Here is a 24,850-nt window from a genome sequence, read left to right as displayed (position 1 = left end):
TCCAGGCAGCCTGGGTCCTGACACTCCAGTGAACATGGACTCCCTGGAGGAGTCATGTGATCTGGTATCGGTTTATCTGCCTCCCTGGGTTTCATGTTCCTGCCAAGAGCTGCAGTTTGGCATTGCGCTCACTTACAGCCATTGAGAAAGCTGGCCCTGGGAGGAGGCTGTCCCACACAACTCTGAGTCATGAACCCTACTGTGTGTCAGTGTCCTGCTGAGCTGGGATGTGCAGGGTCAAGTGGCACTTATTTCCTGAGGTCCAGACAGCTGCAAGTGACCTGGAACTGGGTATCTGAATGAACGGGTGTATGAGTAGACAGTTGTCTCGGCCAAGGGTTTTGTAGTTTTAAATAACATGATAAATAACAGGATATCATATGGTTAACATAAGAAGTCCAAGCATAATGCATAAAGGGACACAAACTACAGCCTTATCACCCTCAAGAGGAGTCTTTTTCGGTACCAGTCAGCTGATCTGAAAAAAAAAAAAATGAGGAAATGAGAATGCTCACCTCACTATTAAGCAACCTTGCTGAGGGATCTGGCTCCCAGGTATAACTGACCTGTCAGTCAGGGTTCCTTTGATGTGATAAATATCAAAAGAAATTGTGGGGTGGGTTATTTCACCTTCCAGGGAATGAGGGAAGTCATGGCAGGAACTTAATCAGGGCAGGAACTGAAGCAGAGGCCATGGAGGAGTGCTGCTTACCGGCTTGCTCCTCATGGCCTGCTCACCCTGCTTTCTTAGAACACCCAGGGCTGCCTGCCAGGGGTGAACTGGGCCCCACTACATCAACCATTCATCAAGATATGCCCTCCAAGCTCACCTACAGGCAATCTGATGGAGATCTTTCCTCAGTTGAGTTCCTTCTTCCCAGAAAACTCTAGTTTGTGGCAAGTTGACAGAAATGAAACAAAACAAAACAAACCCACCACCCACCAGGACAAGATCCTTGCAGCTCTGTCACTCAGGACACCCCTTCAGACCCTTCCCACTCATGGCATACAGCCCGCATTGGAACTTCTTACGGGTCAAGCTTCCACAGACTGAAGTGTGCACCTGCGCACTGAGAAAGGCAGGCATGGTTCTGCCAGAGACGGCCGAGTTCCTTTCCTGGCTGAGAACGATCCCCTCCTTTCTTGCTGCTCCCCTTCCTAAGCCTTAGGGCTGGGAAAGGGGACTTCTTGCTCAGGAGCATGGCCTGGCCCTCCATGACCTCTCATCTCCCTTTTTCAGCCGTCAGGAACGACAGGAACAAGAAAAAGAAGGAGCCTTCAAAGCAGGAATGCACGGAGAGCTATGAGATGACAGCCGAGCTAGACGACCTCACAGAGAAGATCCGGAAAGCCCACCAAGAAACCTTTCCCTCACTCTGCCAGCTGGGTAAATACACCACGGTAAGAGCCACCTGCCTGGGATGCCAGCGGTGTGGGCACAGGCCCTTGTGCACCCACATAGTTCCCATACAGTTTCCTGTGGTTGGCACGAATGCTCACCCAGTCCAGCCCTGAGCCGGCCTGGCAGCCAGGCAGGTCTCCTGGTGGCTCTCTTCCCCACATGTAGTCTTAAGACAGGGGCTAAGGCAGTTTTTCATCCGTGAGCACCTACTGTGTGGTGGGCTGCATACTGAGCACTGGCAGCACAAATTAATTGTGTTTGTGTCTCCTCTTGGGGATTTTGGTCTGCTCAAGCCAGAAATTTATTACATAGGTTGTGGTAGATATGTGACCTGGAGGGGATCTGGGGTCCATCTTTTAAACATCAATCCAGCTATAGATTCCAGGCAGGATTATGGGGCCATCCATTTTCTGGGTTATGATCTGGCTTCTAGGAGGGATGCATATAATCTCAAGAACATCTGGGAGGGTACAGGACAGGGAGATCTGGGCCCCATGAATAGGTGGTCCCATGAACTCCACTATTCAGTGAGAAGTGGCTTTTTACTAAGGTTATAAATCAAGAAAGGGGCAGAGAAAGGTAAGAGTTGGTGGGAAGCTTTGGTTGGAGGATGCTCCAGGTGGGCTCACGGGACTTTGGATTTTCTAAGGCGGGTTAGCATTACTGTTTTCAGTAATGAATACTCCCAGTTTGTGCACACACTGGGCACTCAATAGATGCTTAAGAACGAATGAATGGATGCAACTAGATCACCATTCCGACCTCTTCCAATGATTCCTAATGCTGCCCAGATTGCTGGCCGGTAAATGTACTTGAGGGTTGGTTCCCCACCTCTGGTTTGGTTAAAGGTATACTGGGAAGACAATAGCATGAAAATCCTTAGGATAAAAAGAAACGATGATAATGCCAGGAAGGAATAGGGACAGTAAGGAGAGGGGCCTTGACGTCAGCTTGAGGAGTCCATGGTGTCCTGTGCTTGGATGTTAGTGCCTATCAGTGATTGGCAGAGGTGGCTAGGGCAGGCCCAAGAGCTCTGAACGACTTGGTGCTGGGACATGCCAGGTAGACACCCCGGGAGCCCCAGGCTCCTGTGGGAGCTGTGGCTGCAGTGATACAAGGCAGTGGGTCCCCTACCAACCAGAGAACTTTGCATGTGTGGAAGCTGAGAAGGGTGGCGAGTGGTACTTCCTGAGCTCAGGGGTGGCAGAGGCTCTTGACGATCCTGAGCAGCCACACGTTCTGGCTTCCTGGGGATGGCTGCAAGCTTTCCTGGGATACTGAAGCAGCTCTATTCAGCTCACATTGAAAACTTCAGCTCAAAATGACCTTTGGGGGCCTTTTCTGCCTTCAGCAGCAGAAGCAGAAATGCTGGCCGGCCTGCTGGACTGTACCCAGGCCCCACTGTTTTGGGGTTCACTATCTTAACCCAGAGTAGGACAAAGCTGGATGCTGCCAGGAAATTGTCATTTTTCACATAGGAAGGACACAAAAACTGGAAAGGTATATCAGAGCACAGGCCAAGAGTCACATCTCACTCAGCTCTCCTCAGCCATGTGGTGTGAGCAAATGACTTCTGTCCCACCCACGATCTCACTTGACCATGGGGTGCTGTCACGGCTGGAGGATTAAATGAGATGACTCCTAAAATGCTTCTGGAATGGGACCTGGCATGTGGCAGGGGCATGGCAGAAACCCCACCCAGCACATACCCATCCCTGGACGGACACCGGGTGAGAGGGTGACTGATGAGGAGTGCCAGTGAGCAGAATGTTTCCTCCTTTTGGAAATTGTTATCAGCAACCATGTTGCAGGCACTGTGGTATTCTATCCGGCTCAGTGTAAAGATGAGCTTAACCTAAAAGGTAGAGACTCTGGCTCAAGTTGGGGCCAAGGGCAAAGCTGAGAAACAGCATCCTGTGGGGTGGCAGACTGTGCCAGGGAAGGAGTGAGAAACAAGAAAGGGAAAAACATACAGGGGCTTCAAAAACGGCAGAGACGCCCATCTTTCCATGTGTACATGATGGAGAGCAATTGGTAGCAAACCTTTGTTTTGTGGTTAGCATCTTTGCAGCTGGTGGTTACCAAGCAGCCAGCATTTGCAGGAACCATGATCAGGACCTCATCCCCTTCTCATTCTAAGGGCCCCGAGAGTGAGGGCTGTTGACCCCACATATACATAGTAAACCACGCTGTAAGACGATCAAGTACCTTTTCCTTTGTTTAGTGGTTCAGTAGTAGACACAGGACTTAAACTGCACCAGGTACAGAGGGCTAGGCAGACAGAGCTTGGGCCAGCACAGTTACAGGAAGTCCCTGCTGCTCAGGAACAAACCAAACTCCTAATGGCAGAAAAGTATGGCCATCAGAGGAGGCAGGTCCTCTGAAGAGGACGGAGAGAGCCAGAGCAGGAGACCCCGAGTATAACCACCCCTGGGACCATGTTCTGCTGAGGAAGAACTTTCCCCCTTCTCCATGCAACAGTGTCTAAACATGGCCTGGTCAGGCCCCATACCCCGACTCACAAGGTAACTAGATGAAACGGCCCGGTTGCCATGGGTGGTGGTCGCCTCTTCTGGGGACCCACCTCCAAGTGTGATCCTTACGCCTGTGAGCTCACTCACACATCTGCACATCTCTCTAGAGGCAGCCCCCAGCTTCACACAAGCAGCCTCAGTGGAGAAACACCCCAGCCTCCTTGGCACCTCAGCAGGATGACTTGTGTCTTCTCTGCCAGCATTCCTCAGCAAGGTCCAGCCCCAGCTACCTCAGTGGCGGACATTTCTGACCCACTCCAGCTTCCTTTCCTGGAATATTAGATCTCCTTCCAGGCAAGCATCTCATCCAAATCTTAGTTTTAAAGACTGAGGGGTGTCCATGCAGTTTCCTGGACCCCTTCTCACGTACCCCACTTTGGGGCCAATTTGTTGTGTTAGTTCTCTGTTGCAGGGGCAAAATGCCTGGCAGAATCAACTCAGGGGAGGAAATACTTTGGTTCATAGTTCCAGAGCATGTGCCATGGTAGAGGAGTGTGGGGGTACTTCCACTCATGGCAGGGGGAGGTGGAGAGAGTGTGGGGGTCCTTCCACTTCTGGTGGGAGGAGCTGGAGAGAGAGTGGGGGTCTCTCCACTCATGGCACAGGAGGATGTGGCTGAAGTGACTAGGTAAACTAAAGTTACAGCAGGAAACAGTGGCTGGTATGACCTTCAAAGTTCAGCCACTGGTGACCCTGACCCTGCTCCAGCTAGACCTCATCAACAAGCATTTCCACAGTCTCCAGAAACAGCACCATCGGCCTGGGACCAAGCACTCAGACATGGATCTATGGGGGACATTTCCAATTTAAACCATAAGTGAGCCTACCTGGCTCCTGGCGACCACCAGTCCCAAGCACTCTGTGGGGGGCCTTTACAATGGAATGGGAGAGAAAGAAAAAGAAGTTTACCAGCGGTCAGCCCCTCCCTGCTGGGCAGCAGGACATCCTTCAGGAGGAGTGTCCTGCTGTCCCTTGGTGCTCTGAGCTGCCTGCCTCCAGCTGCTCCTTTATTCTTACCATCTCTGCACAGACCTGGCTTTGTTTCCAGTGTAAGGGACTTGAAATCCTTTCTGGAAGTAGGTGGGAATACACATAAATAACGTTGGCCACAGCACATCCTCTGCAAGCTCCCAGTTCCGAACTCGGCATTTGTTAAAAGCTTTTTATAGGGAGGCAGTTGCTTCAAAGGCAAGAAACTTCCTGCTCCTTTCCTGGGGTGGCACACATGTCAGGTGCCTGTGGCATAGGTGGGCAGGGAAGAATCAGACAGCAGACAGCCACCTCTGCAGATCTGCCACTGTGGCTTCTATTTCCCAAATTACAGCTAGTCAATTAGAGATACATTGGCAGGTTCCAGGGAGAAGCAAGGATGAGGGAAGGACACACACACACACACACCCCTCACCCTCTGCCCCTGACCTGAGCAGGAAGCCCGCCATCAGGCTCTCAGCTGTGTCTGATGCTGCTTAGGTGGCACTTACATCCCTTGGGCCTGGGCTCCTCCTCTCTGTAATGGTAATTTTGGTGGTATAGGCTTCATGTGTATCCAGATGGTTCTGTGAGAAAAGGGTCTCAGAGAGTCTTACACAGTTTCTGGCAGGAAAAGTGTGTAGACTGGAGGGCCGTCCCCTGGATCCTGTGAGTGGCTTGACGTCATGTAGAGCCATATGCTTGGCTTCTAGAAAAGTAAGGTGGCGACTAGTAAGTTTCCTAGCAGCACTGGCCACTTTTCCACGTGCTGCTGTTCAATCCCCTAATGGGGATTGGTGGGACATAAGTTGTCCTGGCAGAGATTTGTGAACTTGAACCATGAAGATTCAAGGAGCTTTAATGCTCAGAACAGGCAGAGTTATGTCTATAATGATTCTGCCATAGACAGAACTCACCAACAGGCTCTGGGAGACAAGGGTTACAATAGTAAGTGTGTGAGCAGTTCCAGACACCTGCAGGCATGGCGTGCGTTTGTTTGTTTGTTTGTTTGTTTGATTGATTGTGTGTTTTTTTTTTTTTTAAGAAATCACATGTGTGATAGGTTAGGAAAGAAAAACCTAGAACTCAGGGAGGCTGACTCCTATGGGAGATGTACCCAAGCTGGGGTAAAACACTTTGGGGAGTCATGAGACCAGAATTCTGACCCCTCTGTTACCTCAAAGCTCCGTCACTTGAACCAGCTCATAACTACCTAAGTCTCAGTTCCCTGCATATACACACCTGCCTGCCATGTCCCAGCCAGAAGTATTCAGTTCTTACCTAATGTTGCTCTCGTAGAGCTACCTCAAAACAGTTTCCCTAACTGGGTAACTTGAAGCCACATTACCTTTGCCTCCCATGCCAGGGGAGTGGAAGTCCACACACAAGGTGTGAGCAGGGCCTCGGACAGCTCCAGGGCATACCTCCCTCAGCTTCTGCCTTGAATGGCTGTCTTTACCTTCTTCTGGTTTAGAAATCATTGCTGCCTCCCTCCAGCTTTCCATGAGCACCATCTCCTCTCTTCCTCCCTCCCTCCCTCCCTCCCTCCCTCTCTCTCTCCCTCTTTTTCACACACACACACACACACACACACACACACACACACACACACACACCGCTTGTCCTTGCTTTCCCACTGACACACATGCCTAGCTGTTACGTGCCAAAGTACATGGTGTCACAGTGTCTAGGGTCATGTTTATTGACCAGGAAGATGCTGGTCTCACTAATGACATCATGGTGGTGCTGGGACCATGTAGCTATCTCATGAGAGCATCCGGCCAGGAAGGAAGTCACAAATACAATGCAAAGTTTAAGTGACAGTTAAGTTCTCACCAGGAAATAAAAGAGATGAAGCACCAAGAAAAGCATGGTTGCCACAGCCTATCTGCATGGCATCCCCTCCTGTACAGGCCACTGCCATTCTCTGGGCCATAGCCTCCTTGTCAGCCAAACAGGGTCACAACGGTGCCTACCTCATGGAGTGTTGTGGAACACACAGAGCACACAGAATGGCCTGGACAAGGAGTGGTTACATTGAGAGCACGTATGTGCAGGATGAAGAAGTGGACTGCAGAAGACAGAGCAACCTCCCAAACAGGACTTGGGGGACACCTGCCTCTTGGAGTGGGCAAAGAACTCCAGACCTAAGAAGGGCGCTTCTCAGGAGAGGCTCTCAACACTCCCACAAAACTTAAACCCAATTCTTCTGAGTTGTTTTATAGCCTACACCCCAAATCGTAGCCCTAGGGAGACAGAGCAGGGATGATCACCAGATGGGGCCACACTGTGGAGACCCTGACTTGGAGAACCAGGGCTGGGGATGTGGCTTGGTGGGAGGGAACTAACCTGGTGTGCACATGGCCCTGGGTTCCATCCACAGCCATGAAGAAAGAGAAAAAAGAGATTTTTCTCTTCACTCCTTAGCTTAAAAACCCTCAAATAAACCGCTGACCTGCCCAGGAGCTTTTAGACATGGTAGATCTTGCCTCTACTGATGAGTATTTTTCTAAAAGAGATGCCAGCTAGAGAAACAGCAGAAAGTCATCCATCAGAAGGGACTGTGCCTGTGCGATGGCAGAAGATATCATTTAACCGGACTGACAGGACTGGGCTTTTCCCAAGAAGGCCCTGGGGGGGGGGGCAGGACACAGCATTCTGGGAAACTTACATTCTTCCACAGAATCCCAGGGGACTTCCCAAGCAGGCAGCACATTCTACCCACAGTAAGGCCTGGCTCAGGCCCAGTGTCCTTCCCCTTCCCTGCCACCTCCTCTTCCTCTTCATCACCTGCTTCTGAGCATCTTTCCCCCAGCCCCTCAGTGCTCTCTGTAGCTGCTTCCATCATCAACCCCAGCAGGCCATACTCTCCACCTACCGCAGCTGCAAGATAATGGAGGAGCCATTTCAAGCCTCGTGCCTATGAATCCAGCAGCCAGGATAATAAAACACAGGGTTATTTTGTGTTTTATTAACTGCCTTTTGCCTTCCGTTTGCATAATCATGAATTGGATTGACAGGCTGTTACTCGGCTGCTCGCTGTTTTAATAGAAGGAGCCAGAGGCCCCTCCCACTCCACTCCTGCATGATGGAGCAGCTCATCCAAAGCTGATGAAGATTTCCTTCACACTGGCTGCATCCAGCAATGTCATTTTTTCCAGATGGATACTCCATTGTAGAGTGATTTCCCACCAAGCTCGCCTCTGCCCCTCTCTTCTCTGGCATCTTTCTGTGAACTGGATAAACTGCCTATTAAATTTAATTACAGCCCGAATGGCCACATGTCTGGATCTTGCACACACACACCCCTGAGTGTACTGTGTTCCACAAAGATCCTTGAGGAAGACATAAAATTAATCTGGTAGATGTATGCTTGTTTCTGCGGGGACACTGGAAGCCATGGTGGCTACCACCATTCTGAGGCCGTCTCTAGACTCCCATCTTCAAACTCTTCCCTCTGGATTCCTACTGATATTAGAAGCAAGATAGCATTATGAACTTCTGTGGACTGATCTTACTGAAACAGGGCATTGGAGCTATGGTTTGCAATGCAGAATTGCATTTTCAGAGAGAGAGGCATTTGTCCAGAGAGCCACACACCAGGCATAGCCTCTCCTTGCATGATTCAGTTTGTCTTGGAATTCATGAAGATGTCTAGGTTACTTTCAGGAGAAACAGCCTCTTGGTGCCTCTTCCACAGCATGATGTTGTTCTGTGACATCTCAGACAAGCAAAGGATTATGAGATGTCACTCAAATTTACTGGACTCTACTAAGTGCTCACTGGGTCATCTGTACTCTAGGCAGTGGCAGGCCAAGCAAATGAGCCAGGAAGGTGTGTAACTGAAGAAGTGACCTGGGGATTTAGAGAGGAGTACTATAACAGGCGCAGAACATGGAGGGAAGAATGCTAGAAGGCGGGCGGTCTTCACAGAAGGCCGAGGAAGGCACAAAAGAATGTTCAGTTGATCGAAGACTCGAAGGGATACATGCCGTAGGACTGAGAGACAGCTGTCTAGGACACATGGCCAGTACAGAGGCCTGGGGCTGGGCTACGGACAACCTTCAGGTAAAGCAAAGAGACCTGAAAGGCTAGAGCTGAAAGAGTTTGGGGAGAGAGTGAACCGAGGCCAGATACCCACTCATCACCAAAGTGATTGGGCTTTTAGCCTCAGGAAGACGAGGGAGATGACAGAGAATGAGGGAGGGAATTGTGTGAGGGAGAATGAGAGGTGAAGGAGGTGGTCAGAGGGATGAGACCTGGGTAGGAGTGAGCCAGTGTGTACGTGTCTGGGATACTTGAGTCATGTACGCCATACTTAAGACTGTAGCTCTGGGAACGCTGCCAGGCCAAGCTCTTGGCTATGGCATCATTAACTGTTCCGCGATGCTTTTTGACCTTTGTTTTTCTCATGAGACATTTCATTGCATTATGGAAGCTGAACAGTATAGTGAAGCTCTATGGTCACTGCAGACCACTTCTGTTCCATCCCTGTAAGGCGCCTCTGGCTGCTGTGGGCCACCTTCTGGTTCCTCACACCCCCACCACAGGAGTTAATACTCTGATTTTCCGGTGTATATGCTGAGCTGTCGTGCCTATGTTCAAAGTATCACTAGAAAACTACAATGTCACCACTAAATAAGGCAAGCCTCTTGGACACCTGAACTGTTCAGACTCTACACTTTCTTGTGCTTGTCTCTCCTCCTTATTTGCTTTAAGTGGAACTCAGAGAAGGCTCACAGCTCAGCCAATAAGTCTTTCTTTATCAGTTAAGCTTCTGGAATGTAATTTACATGATATAATGCTTCATCTTCTCAAAAGATATGTATTGATGTATTACAGACCATTGCCAACACTATGGAAAGGTTCCTCCTGCATCTGACACCCTACCCCACCCACAGTCCCCAGAAGCCACTGCCCCATCCTCCATGAGTACAGCATTGCCTCTTCTATGATGCCCTGGGATGGCCAATCGTCCATGAGTGCAGCATTGCCTCTTTTATGATGCCCTGGGATGGCCAATCGTCCATGAGTGCAGCATTGCCTCTTTTATGATGCCCTGGGAAGCTCCATCCTCCATGAGTGCAGCATTGCCTCTTTTATGATGCCCTGGGAAGCTCCATCATCCATGAGTGCAACATTGCCTCTTCTATGATGCTCTGGGATGGCCCATCCTCCATGAGTACAGCATTGCCTCTTCTATGATGCCCTGGGATGGCCCATCCTCCATGAGTGCAGCATTGCCTCTTTTATGATGCCCTGGGAAGCTCCATCCTCCATGAGTGCAGCATTGCCTCTTCTATGATGCCTTGTGCATCCATCTTCCTCCCTTTAGTACAATGCTCATGGCTGCTACAGATGGGTATCTGCCCCCTTCTATTGATGGCCCCCTCCTCTTCACTATATAGTCATTATTAGCATCAGGAAAATATTGAACATTGGTTCCCACTCCATAGCTGCTCCCGTGCGATGTCTTGGGTGGCTCCTTGGCTTTGCATTGTATCTGGGGCTCATGATGCCCTTGTGGTGCTTACCACATTTCTGCATCTCCTATGAATGAGTAGATTCAGAGGCTTCATTTGACCTAGGGCAGTGTTTTCCCTCACGACACCCACATGGCAGTAGCAAACAGCGATGACCAATGTCTAGAGGCATCAGTTCATGGGACAGACACCAGTAGGTCCATCACTCCTTCATTAGGAGTGGATGACTACACAGAGAAGCTTGTGCTCCTTTGCTCCCCAGATGTCTTGTGACTGGTGTAAAGTCTGGGTAACATGAAAGCAGAAATCAGAGGCTGCTCCGAGAGAGCAAGTGTGAGCCCATTCTCTGGAAGCATCCCACTCCTACCGCCTGGTAGCATGTCACTCACTCTTCTCCTCCCTCTCCTCTTCTCTCTCCCTCTCAGAATTCCAGTGCTGACCACCGGGTCCGACTGGACTTGGGCCTCTGGGACAAATTCAGTGAGCTGGCCACCAAGTGCATTATTAAGATCGTGGAGTTCGCCAAGCGTCTGCCGGGCTTCACCGGCCTGACCATCGCAGACCAGATCACCCTGCTCAAGGCTGCCTGCTTGGACATCTTGGTAGGAACCTTTCTGAACTCTAGAAGGAAGGAGGGAGTTGGAGGCTTCCAGGAGATTCTGATAAGACTACTTCCTACTCTCATTTCCTAGATCTGGAGAGCCCTTCCCATGTGTTGGAATTTCCCCGGACTGACAAAAGTTCAGAGATCCCTGGGTTTGACAGGACTTTCCTTGTATGTCTCTCTCCACTGTTAAAACCCCCACTCCCCACCACACCATGTGATCCTTCCTGGCCCTCAGTGATGGCTTGCCCCTGGCTTCTGCATAGCCTTTTCCAGACCCAGCCCAGTTATTACAAAGTGCATCTCCCTCCCTCTGTTCAAGAGCCCTCCTCACCTTGCCCTGGAGGCCCATGGGACATTTGCAGCCTACCCATAGCATAGCCCTGCAGGTGCTCAGGACCGCTGGGATTCCCTGGCTAAACTGAATCCCTAGCCTAGCCCATGGCATAACTTTGTGAGGCTACCACCTGTGGTCTAGGGAAACTTTTGTCTTAATGCAGCTACTAAACCAGAGACCAGGCAGGTACAAACCCCCTGCTCTCACAGGTCTGGAGGCTTCGAGCCCAGGACCAGCCAGCCAATGCTGTTGGATTCTTAGATCACAGGCCCTCCAGCTGTTTCCTCACTGGGTTGAGTTCTGTGGTCCCTTCCTGTCTAAAGTCTTCTCAGGGCTGCATCCTCATGACCCACCTAGGCTTAGTCTCCCCCAGAGGTCTACCACCTCATACCTTGGAAGTGGGTCTGCAGCTTGTCCATAGCAGCACTGTGGTCCTTTCTATGGCTGTGAAAAATGGGGAATTCCTCAACCATAGCTTCCAGAGCCTTCAGAGAGGAAGGCTAGGTTCTTTTTAAAACCATGGGGCTGGGGCTAGGGTAAAAGGATTTTAAAGGGAGACACTGCTTCCCACTGGAGGCCACTCATGCATACAGCCTTATGACTAAGAGGCAGGGCTTTTTCCTCATACTTCTCCTATTGCTCATGACATAAAAGTGGATTTTCAGGGAGCCACCCTCAGTTGATTTCAGGAAAAACCTCTGGGCTCCCTCTACCCCAGTAGACACTCCACTTAGGTGACTTAACCTCTGCTGAGCAACAGAGAGGTGTCTGCAGGGGGAACACAGAATGCAGAAGCCTGCTTCATGAAGGTCCTGCTCTGAGAGAGCACAGAGGATAGAGCCCCTAGGGAAGGACTAGAGACCACAAAAGAGCTCACCAGGCCTGGGACCTTTAGGGTAAGGTAGAGAAGGCAGAAGTCCTGCAGGATGACAGTGTGCTCAAGTAGAGGGTGTGGAGCACAGTGAGGTTGTAAGCCATGACTGCAAACACAGGGAGGGGCAGGCTTCTAGAACAGAGTCTGCCTGTGCTCCACTGTGGGGTGCCCCTCCCCACCAACTCTGACTGGATTTCCTTCTGATCCCTGGCACTCTGCTGACTCTGCTCCTGGTGCCTACCTGTATGGCTACAAGCACATTGTATTATGAGATAGGGCTTTCCTTGAGTTTGAGTCTAATTCATTGTTTGCTGGGACACTGAGCAAAGCATGTGGCCTGAGCCCCATGGCTCTCATCTGTAAATAACAGGACTTTAGTCTGGAAGACTGAATATAAGGTATACACATTTGATCTATGCTAGGCACCTACAAAGGACTTGTTATATTAGTCACCTTCCTTCTTGCTACAACCAAATACCTAAAAGAAGCATGTAAAAGAGGTGTATTTGAGCTCATGGTTTGAAGATACAAGCCATAAGGATCCCTGGCTGCAGGCTTGTGAGAAGGCCAATCATATTGTATCCAGGGCCGGGCCGAGACAATGCCAGTTCTCAGTTGACTTCATGCTTCTTCCCTTTGTATTCAGTCTGGAACCCCCTATAGCCTACGGGATGGTACCACACACATTCAGAGTGCATCTTGCCTGATCAGTTAAGCCCTTCTAAAATACCATAGTAGACACACCCCAAGCTGACATGAAGATTAGCCATCACAGTTGGTAAAGATCACCTTATTTTTGGTTGACTATTTTTGAAAACAGAATTTTGTTCCTCTTCTTCCCCCAGCACCTGGCTTGGTGCCTGAGAGATAAGTACTCAGGAAAAAGATATTTCAATCAAATTATGATTTATTTTGTAAAAAGTTATTTCTCAAAATGTGTGTCCTACTTATTATTTCCTGAATAACCTAGCTGTTCTTAGACATCTGCCTACAAGTAACGAAAGAAGACACTAACGGTCTTCTACAGTGGGGCATGCTGCCCACGTGAGGCCCAGGCTCCTCAGGAGTTCCTGCATCTACCGTAATGCTGGTGGATGCTATCAGGACAGGCCGGCATAAGTGATCCAGCAAGTGGACATACATATTTTCTTCCTTCCAGATTCTCAGAATTTGCACCAGGTATACCCCAGAGCAAGACACCATGACCTTCTCTGATGGCCTTACTCTGAATCGAACCCAGATGCACAATGCTGGCTTCGGTCCTCTGACTGACCTTGTGTTCACCTTTGCCAACCAGCTCCTGCCTTTGGAAATGGATGACACAGAAACAGGCCTTCTCAGTGCCATCTGCTTAATCTGTGGAGGTACTGTTCACGAGTCCCCGCACAGAGCAAGTTGCAGGACAGCATGCGGCTCCACTGGGGTTCTTCTGCATGGAGAAAGGCAGTGGATAAAACCTCATGGAAGGAAGAGTGTTACTTTCTTTTGTTGTAAATTGAGTAGTGGTATTTGAGCTCCTGCTCTGAAAGAAATGCCAAAATCCAGTTGTTCACTTTCTCTTGTGGGAAACAGGTACATTTGTAAAGGCAGGATCGTGCTGCTATATGCCTAAGGACACTTGAGTAATGACCCAAATGACTTGCATGTTATTTCTTAATATAGCTAGAATGATTCAAATCATTGCCTGGGATCCCTCACCATGCCTGTGTGCACCTGGTGAGCTGGAGTAAAGTATGGATCCTTCTTTGTAGTGACCCCTGCTGGCTAACCAAAAGTCAACATTAGTTCAAAAGTAATAGCTGTAATTAAGGGGCAGGCTTATCTCTCTGGCTTTCACAGCCAGCCTGCCCAAGGTGCTTTTGTTCAGTTCAATACTGACACCATCTGGTCATGAAAGATAATTCTTGCCTCTGGACCCGAGCAGTCGGCATCAAAACTGTCTTCAAGTATCACTGCTTAAAGCAATTGCATTTATTCAGAGGAATGGGAAACAAGAGAGGGGATGGCCAGCAGCTCTTCAGCCTCGGGACACTAAACACTGAATACTTTCTCCTGCTATCCAGACCGCCAGGACCTTGAGGAACCAACAAAAGTAGACAAGCTCCAAGAACCACTGCTGGAAGCACTAAAGATTTACATTAGAAAACGGCGGCCCAGCAAGCCCCACATGTTTCCAAAGATCTTAATGAAAATCACAGATCTCCGCAGCATCAGCGCTAAAGGTATTTACTTCAAGGATGGAGAGGAGGGCAGAGCCTTTGCCAGCTTTTGCTTTTTAAAACCCATGTTTTAATCTTAGGAGTCTCATAACTGTGTAAGTTGGAACATGTATCTCACAGAAATCCAAAGGAATTAAGCATTGTCTGAGCATGCATGTGTACACAGAGTTAAGAGTTCCTCAGGTTTCCTTAGGAAGACATTTTGACACTGTCTCTGGCATGAGATTAACAGAAGCAGAAAGCAGATGCCACTGCCCAGTGATATTAAGATATTATTCAGTTTTCAAATGGGATGGCTAGTTAGAAGAGCAGCTCTTCCAGATAATGTATGTATTTTTTTAAATTATTGTTGGGGCTCGCATGCATGCCCTTGAGGGTTAAAGGACAATTATGTGGAGTCCCTTCTCTCTTTCCATCCATCTCTATGTGCATTCAGGGGCACCCACTCAAGCCAACCCGCTTGCACAGCACGCTCTTGGCCCTCTAAGCCATGTCACCATCATCCTCCTTTTCAGAGTACATATTTAATTTTTTGAGTCTATACATTTCATTCCAGCTTCCAGATATCTCAGGTTTCTATACACTTGGCCTGTTGTGTTTTTTTTTCCTTTGCATCCTAACCTCTAGAAAAAAAAAATGAGTAAGACTTGGGGTCACTGCGGCCACAGCTCTGGTGTAGGCAAGTTAACTCCTGCAATTCTGAGTAAAAGAATTCTTGCCTGGCTGAGAGATATAAATATTCTCACCTCATGATTCTCACTCTATGTGGCAACTCAGGCAATTATCGGAATGCCTAGAGCCACCTCAGAGCTGAGTGCAGAGGGCTTTTCTATGTAGATGACTCAGCAACTGTTCCTTGTGCCAGCTGTGCTATTCCCTGTCACGTCCTTCCCATCAGCAGACTCCACACGAGGATCTCGGCAAGCCAAGACACAAACGCACATTTTAGAAGGTGCTTACTTAAATGCACAGTGAACTTGTTTGACAAGAAATCTCAGTTCTTCTTTTTTTCAATGAGACGTTCTAAGTTCATCCCATCATGCGATTAAGAGAAGCAAAAAGAGACCAATGCTTGAGTACATGTTACTACCACTCTCCATGGATAGCTACGCCAGTGACCTGAGGACTAACAGCCATGTATAGAAATGTCCTAAGTCCTATATTAGCAGAGTCCAGCAAAACCCTGGCCACATGGTTCTGAAGCAGTTTTCCTGTTATTTGTACATTTCCATCTAACCAGCTGCATGTAGGGGCTGTGGGATCTGTGATAGCATAGAACCATCCAGCACTAGACTGGGTTGCAGAAAACCACTACATGTTGTGATTCCGGCCCATCCTTCCATTGTGGAAACTGCCCATCCCTTCACCTATATTCTTCTGATCTTCCATCAGGAACTTCTCTTTGTAAATTATATTTACTGAATCTGACTGAAGCACTGCAACTATCAAATTTGTACAGTACACGTTTCCACTGCTTTTCCTCAAAGTGAACACGTAACAGAGCTAGCCTCTGGAGTACCCAGTCAGTACATACTCCATATTCAAAGGGAGTGGCAGATCAGCCTCTGCCTGAGAACCAATCTGATTGGGATCTCAAAGCACACCTGACACTGACATTCTGGTGGCCAATATTCCCACTGTAAACACTCTTATGTTTTCACTTCTATTAAATGGGTTCTTTTCAACAAAGACACAAGCCACTTGATGCCTGTATTTCACAACTTTTTCACATAGCTGAGGGTGAATGTTGGTCCCTTCGTATCTAGCTCATATCTAACAAGCTTTTTATTATCTCTCTAAAAAGGTGCGGAACGTGTAATTACCTTGAAAATGGAAATTCCTGGATCAATGCCACCTCTCATTCAGGAAATGCTGGAGAATTCTGAAGGACATGAACCCTTGACCCCAAGTTCAAGTGGGAACCCAGCAGAGCACAGTCCCAGTGTCTCACCCAGCTCAGTGGAGAATAGTGGCGTCAGCCAGTCACCACTACTGCAGTGAGACACTTCCAGCTGCTGCAGACATTCCAGGACCTTCAGTTCCGGAGTGAAAACGCAAGGAAAACATTTTTACTGCTGCTTAGTTTTTGGACTGAAATATGTTAAACTCAAAAAGGACCAAGAAGTTTTCATATGTATCAATATATATTCCTTACTGTGTAACTTGCCTAGAAATACAAACTTTTCAAATTCTGAAATTCAGCCATTTCATGCCACCAGAAACTAGTTAAGAGCTTCTATTTTCCTCTCTGAACAGTCAAGATGCATGGCAAAGACCCAGCTGAGATGATTTAGCCCTGGTTAAGTTTCTGAAGACTTTGTACATACAGAAGTATGGCTCTGTTCTTTCTATCCTGTATGTTGGTGCTTTCTTTTGTCTTGCATACTCAATAACAAGACACCAAGGTTATGGAGCAGACTACTGTACATCACCGTGCGTCTTGCTTTCATGAATAACAAGGCTCACGGTAAGGAACCAGGACCTTTGTACAGTACAGGATAAGACTAAAGACACTCTGGTTTAAGTAATGTGGAAGCTTCTCCTTGCTTTTCGATGCTCTCAAGCTGCATCCTTTCTTTTATGTTGCCCAGATAGAGTATACCACTTCACTGCACTAGCAGAAGAGACTTCTGTATCAGTGTAACTGCCAGTTCAGTTAATCTAATGTCATTTGTTCAATTGTTAATGTCACTTTAAATTAAAAGTGGTTTATTCCTTAATGACACAACTACCGATGAAAAAAGATGCATTTTTACAGTCATGATAGCCTCCAAGGCAAAAACACTGTTCAGTGTTAGTAAGTTTGTTTACCTGTTCACAAGCCATTGGAGAGATATCCCAGGATAATCAGCAGGCTAGTCTATCTGGACTCTAGTAGCCCAGTGTCCTTCCTGACTCGCGCCTGATCCTGGGATTTCCCCCAGTCTTGACTCTTGAAGGTATGGGCAAGTGGCCTCCTCTGGCCTTGTTCAATCACTAGGACGCAGAGTGACAGCTGTGGTAGCGTGGTTGACAGACTCAAGTGTCAGGTTCTGAGTTCTCATGTAAGCACTAGTGGAATTTTTTGTTTTTGATATATTAGCAAAAGTCTGTGATGTACCTTCACTGGCTCTGTTTGTACATTGAGATGGTTTAACAGTGCTTTCTATGTTCATATACTGTTTACCTTTTTCCATGGAGTCTTCTGGCAAAGAATAAATATATTTATTTTAAAGGTGTGTGGAACTTTTACTATGTTTCACCTTCAGTAAAGAGTCTGAGAACACAGTTCCATTTTTAATGTTTAAATTTCATTTCAAAAAGCAGGTCTGTAGTCTGCAATCATGACAATTAAAATCTGTGCTAATGCACGGTAATCTATAACAATTCTACAAGCCAATCAGACAACACATGACATTTCAATGAGTAAAAAAGAGCATAAAACTGTATGTGTAAGAACAAAATGTTAAAAGGCCTACCACAATAATAAAAAACCATCAGTTACATCATCACATTAAAATAAGCCAGATGTACAAAATTCTGAGACAGAAAAGACAAAGGACAACACAAGATATTTTTGAAAAATGTTCGTGCTCTTTGGGCACTTAATTAAACATTGCAAAATCAACATCTTCTTCTTCATCAGACTCTGCAAAATATTTGACTTCTTTCCTAGCCCGACCAGTCCGTGGCAGAGCAGGTGGTTCAGAAGTGAAGTCTGAGGGGAAGATGTCTACATCTGAATCCTGATCAAAAGATGTTTTCTTCGGTTTCTAGACACCCCCCCACAAAAAAAAAAAAAGTTTAAAAATCCCAAAGTTAAGGAAAGCCTACTGTTAAGAACTATTATTCCTTATATTTACATTTATGGCATATTGACAATAATCATACTTTTAAAATTAGAATTGACATGCTAACTTAAGCCTAAAATGAATTATGGATGAAGGAAACCAGATTAGATATAGTAAGTAATTAACTACTTTGGGCTCTTGTGTTTACCAAGACATAGTCTCATCAATGCAACATCACTGTTCTGAAATTATTTCTTACTCAACAAGTATATACAATGTCCATATTAGAAATTATTCAAGTTGCCCTATTTTCAAGAACATATTCAGAATTCATGCAAGCAGAACAAGGCTATATATGCACAGTATGTAGCACACACTATCACAAGTGTTGATAAAATATTTAAAAAGTCACAGAATAGACAAGAGGTAGAAAAGGGAATTGATGGGAAAGAACAATTTATTAAGCTGTAACCATCCATATGTATACTTTTAAGTTTTAATAGGAAGAGAAAATAAGTGGCAAGGTGGATATACCTAAGGCCACTTATTCATTCAAAAAACAAAGAGTTTCTAAAGGGTCAGATTAATTAGGAACATTAGGCACAGTCAAACAAGCTCAATTTTTAGAAATCAAATTAGCCCAATAAGAATATTCTAATATTCAAGTAGCACACAACTACAATAGTTCAATAGATAAAGCAGAAGATCCTAAGGGAAGTTGACTCATAGTGCTTTCACACTGATGAGAGGTGATGTACAGCTCTTGCAGACATTACAACAGGGAGTGAGCACATGCAGTGCAGACCCTGAGCCACACTCAGGCGCTCCTGCTTACCTTGCTGGCTGTTTTAGCCGGTTTCCTCCCAGGGTTATAATCACCTTCATTTTCTGAGCCTGATGCTTTCCTTTTCTTTGCCCCTCGGCCTTTACCTTAAAATACATGAAAAGAGTTTTCCTCCCAAAGGTCAATGCAACATAAGATAGATTCCCAAGTCTTACAATTTTTTCTATACCCAATAGTGGAGCCTGCAATTCTACCCTCTTGCTATAAATGACATACATAAACTTTGACGGCACCATTTTAATTCTGGAATATACATGACTAAAGAGTATTTTAAAAATACACTTAAAACAAGTGGGAAATATATTTTTAAAAAAATACATTTAAAACAAGTAAAAAATCCTGGAAATAAATTTCAATACCAAGCCCTGATTTAAAAAAAAAGACTAGCGTTTTGCTAATATGACTCTTGCACCTAGGAACAAAATTTCTTACAAGAATGCTTAAGTTACCTGTCACAGCTGATAAACTTACTAAGGTCTCAAACCACATATACCTATATATTGACCTCCACAGGTTCCATGAGAGTTTTCTTAGCTTTCCTCCTATTCTGTTTCTCTGACTTACATAAAGACCCTGCCTCAAATATACCAAACAAAGGAAGTGAGAGACAGAGGTGGGAGAAACTCAAGAGAGTTCATTGTAGCATCTTTTAAGCTTATTTTCGGTGTATCTCCTTAGTCTTGCCAGTGTTCTAACTGGTGAGTAATGATCTGAACTGCTCTGTGTCCTTCACTCCAATGCAGCACTGCTGCACAGTGCGAGTTACTGGTGTGTGACCCAGCTTCAAATAAACTAGGTATCCCAGCCGGGCAGTGGTGGTGCATGCCTTTAATCCCAGCACTTGGGAGGCAGAGCCAGGCGGATCTCTGTGAGTTCAAGGCCAGCCTGGTCTCCAAACCGAGTTCCAGGAAAGGCACAAAGCTACACAGAGAAACCCTGTCTCAAAAAACAAAACAAAACAAAAACTAGGTATCTCTTCACTAAACTCAATAAAGCTGAAGAAACTAAATCCTTTCCTTACAGCACTGTTTAAAGGTTACACAAAGACAGTCCTCACCTTTTGGTGTTGGAGTCTTCTTTGGAATGCCAAATTCAGAATCTGAGTCAGAGTTTACAGTCTCTACGACCTTCTTCTGTTTAGGTGCTCTCTTGGCCTTAGGGGCTGTATCTGAAGGTGGTTTACCTATTAAGCAAAAATTCTTTTAGTTGGTCAATGTAACATACTTACCAACAAACCAAGGTGAAATGAGTTCTGTAACAGTGAATTTTTTTTTTAATTGCTGATTAAAAAAAGAAAAGAAAAGAAAAGAAAAAGAAATGGTTTCTCTCTGCTTGGTGCCAGTATAAAGGCAAATATCCTTCCATGGATGACAAAATGAGTATTATTCAATTAGGCATAATTTAATTTTTAGGTAATTCAATTGAGATATTTTAAGCAAGGGACATTAAAAGGAATTAGACAGTATCTTTTAAATATATATTCATGACCAAAAAAGTATCTTTGACACACTAATTATAACCACACACTAAGTTCTAGCTTATAAAAATGATTTAGTAGGAGGAAAACATTTTTATGGGGGTCCTCAAATAGAACAAATACAAAGCAACTCATTTTCCTCCAATAGTTGAAATCCAGACTTGGCATTTTTATGTGGAAAGAAACATGAAAATTCTAGATCAGTAGATGCAAGCCCTCACTTTGCCATATTATGTTTTAAAAACAAACCTGTTTTCTTTCCATCTGCAGTTCCATGTAATCACTTTTAACTTGTGTAATAAAAATGAGTGTGAAAAACAAATGTATTGGATAGACTGAAATGAACTACAGACTGTTCTATTAAAAATTGAAAAGTGTTGCTGACTTGATGGGAAAACAGAACTGAGTCTCAAGCTGAGATACTCAACATAATGCCCCTCACTGGCTAATAGCAGGAGGAACTGTATATGGTAGGGGTGGCCAAAGGCTATGGCTTTACTCTCTTTGTATCCTCATAACTAACTCTACCTCAGGAACCCAAAGGCAGCTCCTAGTACGAATGCAGATTCATTACAACAAGGCAATAGGGACCACAGCTTTCTCTGGTAGTGTTTTCAAGCTTCCGGAAGCTATATGGCACTTTCCAACCCTCCACAAATTAGGCCAGATATCTAAATATTATAGGATGCCTTTTGTTGCAAAATATTGGAACTACAGAATGTAATGTGAACAGAAATCCATGTGACTCAGGGTTAACATAGATAGTTCTAAATGTCCTTCTCTTGAGATACTATCTGTAAATTGTATTTTAGGAAAGAAGTAGAGAAAGAAGATCTTGCCAAGGTCTTTGAAGGCAGTTTCCTAGTTCAGCTAATACAAGACCCATCCAGCTAGTAGAGAAACAGCTAAATGGGTTAGATGGAAGATAGTCTGGTCTTTTAGTTAATGTTAAACTAACTCATTAGCTTAATGAAGGAAAGAGGGTGACAGATTTCAAGAAGGGATACAAGTCCTACAGTATTTTATAAGATTCTCACATAAAGACTAAAAGAAAAAGATGTTTTAAAACATTTTAAAAATCTTTTTGATTGCTTAAAAACATTGACATGTCTTTTTTTTTTTTAAACGTGCTCCATGTGCATGCAGTGCCCACATGACCAGAAGAGGGCATCAGATCCAAAGAACTAGAATTACAAATGGTTGTGGGTCCCCTGATAAGCACACTGGGAACTGAAGTCAGGTCCTGTGCAAGAACAAGTGCTCTTAACCCCCTGAGCCATCTCTCCAGCCTGAGAAATGATGTTTTGAAAGGAAATTAGAGTCTGTCTCAGTTTGAGTTCTCCAAAAGCAGAACCTGACTGACCCCAGGGTATGGGGTCAAGTGTAAATATTTACCCAGTAGGTGATGACAGAAAGTAGAGAATTGAGACAATGAAGAGCAGCTAGTCATAGTCATATCAAGCCAGTCATTACTCTTGGAGTTTAATTTATCTACGTGGGGAACTTTAGAGAGCTAATACAACAACCCCAGACTCGGAATATGAGAGGCAAGGACACTGAACTACTTCTACATCAGCTTTCCTGAATCACTAGTGGAAGGTAGCTGGGGGCGGAGTTAATAGTCCAGCACAACTGCAAAGTCATCAGATAAAGAAATGTAGACATGGGCCAACATATCCTGAAGTGAGAAGAGCCTGTTATGGGCAGTCACTAAAATGCTAGCTAGACACGCTTCTCTGAGCAGTCTCATAGCAGTTCTAGTGAATTCAGATAAAACACACTTTCAAGATTGTTGTTATACTACACTCAACACACATGTGTTTCTATGGTGTATACTACAGATTTTCTTTTCTTTTAGGGAACAGTCCATGTGATTTAATATCTCAACTAGATGTGTATTTTTACAGTAGATATTATTTTCAAAGGCAAAGCACTAATATTGACTTCAAAGAGACCAAGATACATGATTTGCATATTATATAACATTAATGAATCAACTCAGCATTTCATGAACAATCTAAGGCTATAGTCGTGAGAAAAAACTTTGATTCAGAAAATTGTATTGACCAATACTCCATGTAGGGAGTGGAAGGAAACAGAACTATCAAATTATAGAATCAAGATAAAATATGTATTCTCTACCCAATCTAACAAAGAGCTTTATAGGAAAACTATCCTTTGTTATAATTTTTTATTCTTGAGAATTTCACATATTTATATAATGAAACATAATATCCATCCTATGTACCATCTACAACTTCTATCATATTCATTTCAGCATGTCCTTCTTCCAATTTCATTTTCTTGTAACCCATGAAATCCAATTAATGCCCATCCTACCAGTAGGAATACCCTAAAAAAAATCCCCTCCCATGAGGTTATCAACTGCCAAGAGCTCTATAGTAAGGGGTGGGGCCTAGAGAGTGCCCAAAGTTTCAATGTAAATATCATGGGATTATTTTATAATGACAAAAGCTTTATGAAATCATCCCTCTGTCCCACCTCCCTTCCTTTGACTGGTATGCCTCTGCCTCCCAAATGCTGGGATTAAAAGAATGTACCACAACTGCCTGGCTAAACTGTAATCTTAGCATGTTTTACTTCATATACAGAATATGAACTTAAACACTTGAAAGTGGATGGGGAAAACTATATTTGTAAAATATATTTTAGCAATCCCTTCACATTATTAGAAAGCAAAGGGGGAATCTCTTAATATTGTAATAGTAAGTTTCATAGTGAAGTACTCATGCAAACTATTTCAAATTATATTAAATTCCCTTTCACATCAGTCAACTCTACATAGCTTATGTAATAACACAAGCAGGTATAAAGTACGTACCCTTTTTAGCAGCGACTGTTTTACTTGGAACTTTATCTGTTTGCTTCAGACCAAATGATGGTGCAAAAACAGAAGCAGTATCTTCTTCATTACTGTCAAATTTAGCTGAATCTAAAAATTTCAAAGCTTTTTTTTAGTAAAGAGACTCTATAAGGACCTCTGAGTAAACTGATTCTTTGATGACTTCTCTTTAGCTAATAAATTGATCTTGTAAGTTTCTATTTTGATCATATAATCCACAATATACAAACAGCTGAAAATAGAAAATATACCAATGTTATACCTCAAAAATGTTAACTCTGTTGTGAAACAATATACAAATGCACATGGCAATGAAAATTAATAATATCAAAAGTTAAATATTTAAAAAACAACTGTTCAAAAGTATATACTAGTGATTTGTTTTCAGATGAAGAGGCGCACTGTGATCATTTTAATATCTACACAAACACTGTTAATTGCTCCAGAAAACTAGTGCTAATGCCCAAATCTAAAAGAGCAGTAAGCACTCATGATTTTAATCAACAAATCATTGAAGACTAATTTTAAAGTTAAACTTACCTTCATTTTACTTTTTTGAGGGAGGAGACAGGGTCTTGCAATGTAGCCCATATTGGCTTCAAACTTACAATCCTCCTGCCTCAACCTCCCAAGTGCTAGGATTATAGGCATGTGCCACCATGCTCAACTTCAGCTTATTTTTGCCCACAAATTAGTTTAATTTAGCAATCAACTCTTCCCTCCCTCAAACCATAGCAAGAATATTTTAAATGGCCTCTGGGACTTAATACTTTTACATGACTATTTTGACAAGCTGTGTCAACAATGAATGTTTATACTTCAAGAAAATATACCAAATCTAGATGTGTCTGTAGGAATATATTTAAAAATCCAGAACAAGGGCTTGGAAGAGAGCTCAGCCATTAATGCCCACAGGGAAAGCAAAGGGAGTATATTGTCCTGCCTGAGATCCTAGACCACAACAGGCAGAGAAAGGAAATTCCTCCTACACCAAAAACTAAGCAGCCATGCAAACTGAAATGGCCAATTTCAAGCTCAAGAAGAGACCTGCTTCAATATATAAAGTGGAGAACATCAAAGACGACAGCTGTCATCAACCTTGGGCCTCCACATGCACACATGTGCACATCCTCATACACACCATACACACAGTATGTCAATGACATAAAGATAGTCCATCAATTAAGTGACCTTAAAAATTCTACACACACACACACACAAAAAAAAAAAAATGCACTAAAAAGACATACCCTTGTTATATTTTCTCCTATGAAAAGTTTGTTCTCTCAGCTATAAGAATTTGGTATGACAAACCTGCACCTATCCAGTACCTTTACAGATGTAAATAGATTCACATCACCATAAAAATCAAATTTTAATCTTCTAAAGTTTTTTTATATTTTTCTCATTATTACATCTTATATGTAGACACTACACCCACCAGGCTAGCATCTGCCTAGCATGTCTGCCTACA

General features: G+C 44.7%; 2 protein-coding genes across 4 annotated transcripts in view; one reads left to right on the top strand and one right to left on the bottom strand.

The window, feature by feature from the left end:
* Positions 1-17,636, top strand: part of Rarb (retinoic acid receptor beta) — a 648,871-nt gene extending 631,235 nt beyond the window's left edge. For both annotated transcript variants that reach the window (XM_028875672.1, XM_028875673.2), the window contains 5 exons: positions 1,241-1,401; positions 10,814-10,990; positions 13,363-13,567; positions 14,267-14,425; positions 16,227-17,636. In XM_028875672.1, the coding sequence (XP_028731505.1) occupies positions 1,241-1,401; positions 10,814-10,990; positions 13,363-13,567; positions 14,267-14,425; positions 16,227-16,423 (899 nt within the window). In that variant the 3' untranslated portion in view covers positions 16,424-17,636. The remainder of the gene's footprint in view (positions 1-1,240; positions 1,402-10,813; positions 10,991-13,362; positions 13,568-14,266; positions 14,426-16,226) is intronic.
* A 49-nt stretch (positions 17,637-17,685) lies between these two features.
* Positions 17,686-24,850, bottom strand: part of Top2b (DNA topoisomerase II beta) — a 63,807-nt gene continuing 56,642 nt past the window's right edge. For both annotated transcript variants that reach the window (XM_028875671.2, XM_037208680.1), the window contains exons 33-36: positions 23,356-23,466; positions 20,094-20,219; positions 19,028-19,122; positions 17,686-18,174 (exon numbers count right to left, since the gene is read on the bottom strand). In XM_028875671.2, the coding sequence (XP_028731504.1) occupies positions 18,007-18,174; positions 19,028-19,122; positions 20,094-20,219; positions 23,356-23,466 (500 nt within the window). In that variant the 3' untranslated portion in view covers positions 17,686-18,006. The remainder of the gene's footprint in view (positions 18,175-19,027; positions 19,123-20,093; positions 20,220-23,355; positions 23,467-24,850) is intronic.

Source organism: Peromyscus leucopus, chromosome 9, assembly GCF_004664715.2.
Source record: "Peromyscus leucopus breed LL Stock chromosome 9, UCI_PerLeu_2.1, whole genome shotgun sequence".
Taxonomy (NCBI): Eukaryota; Metazoa; Chordata; class Mammalia; order Rodentia; family Cricetidae; genus Peromyscus; species Peromyscus leucopus.
Note: the sequence above shows the minus strand (reverse complement) of the source record. Positions and strands in the feature narration are given on the sequence as shown.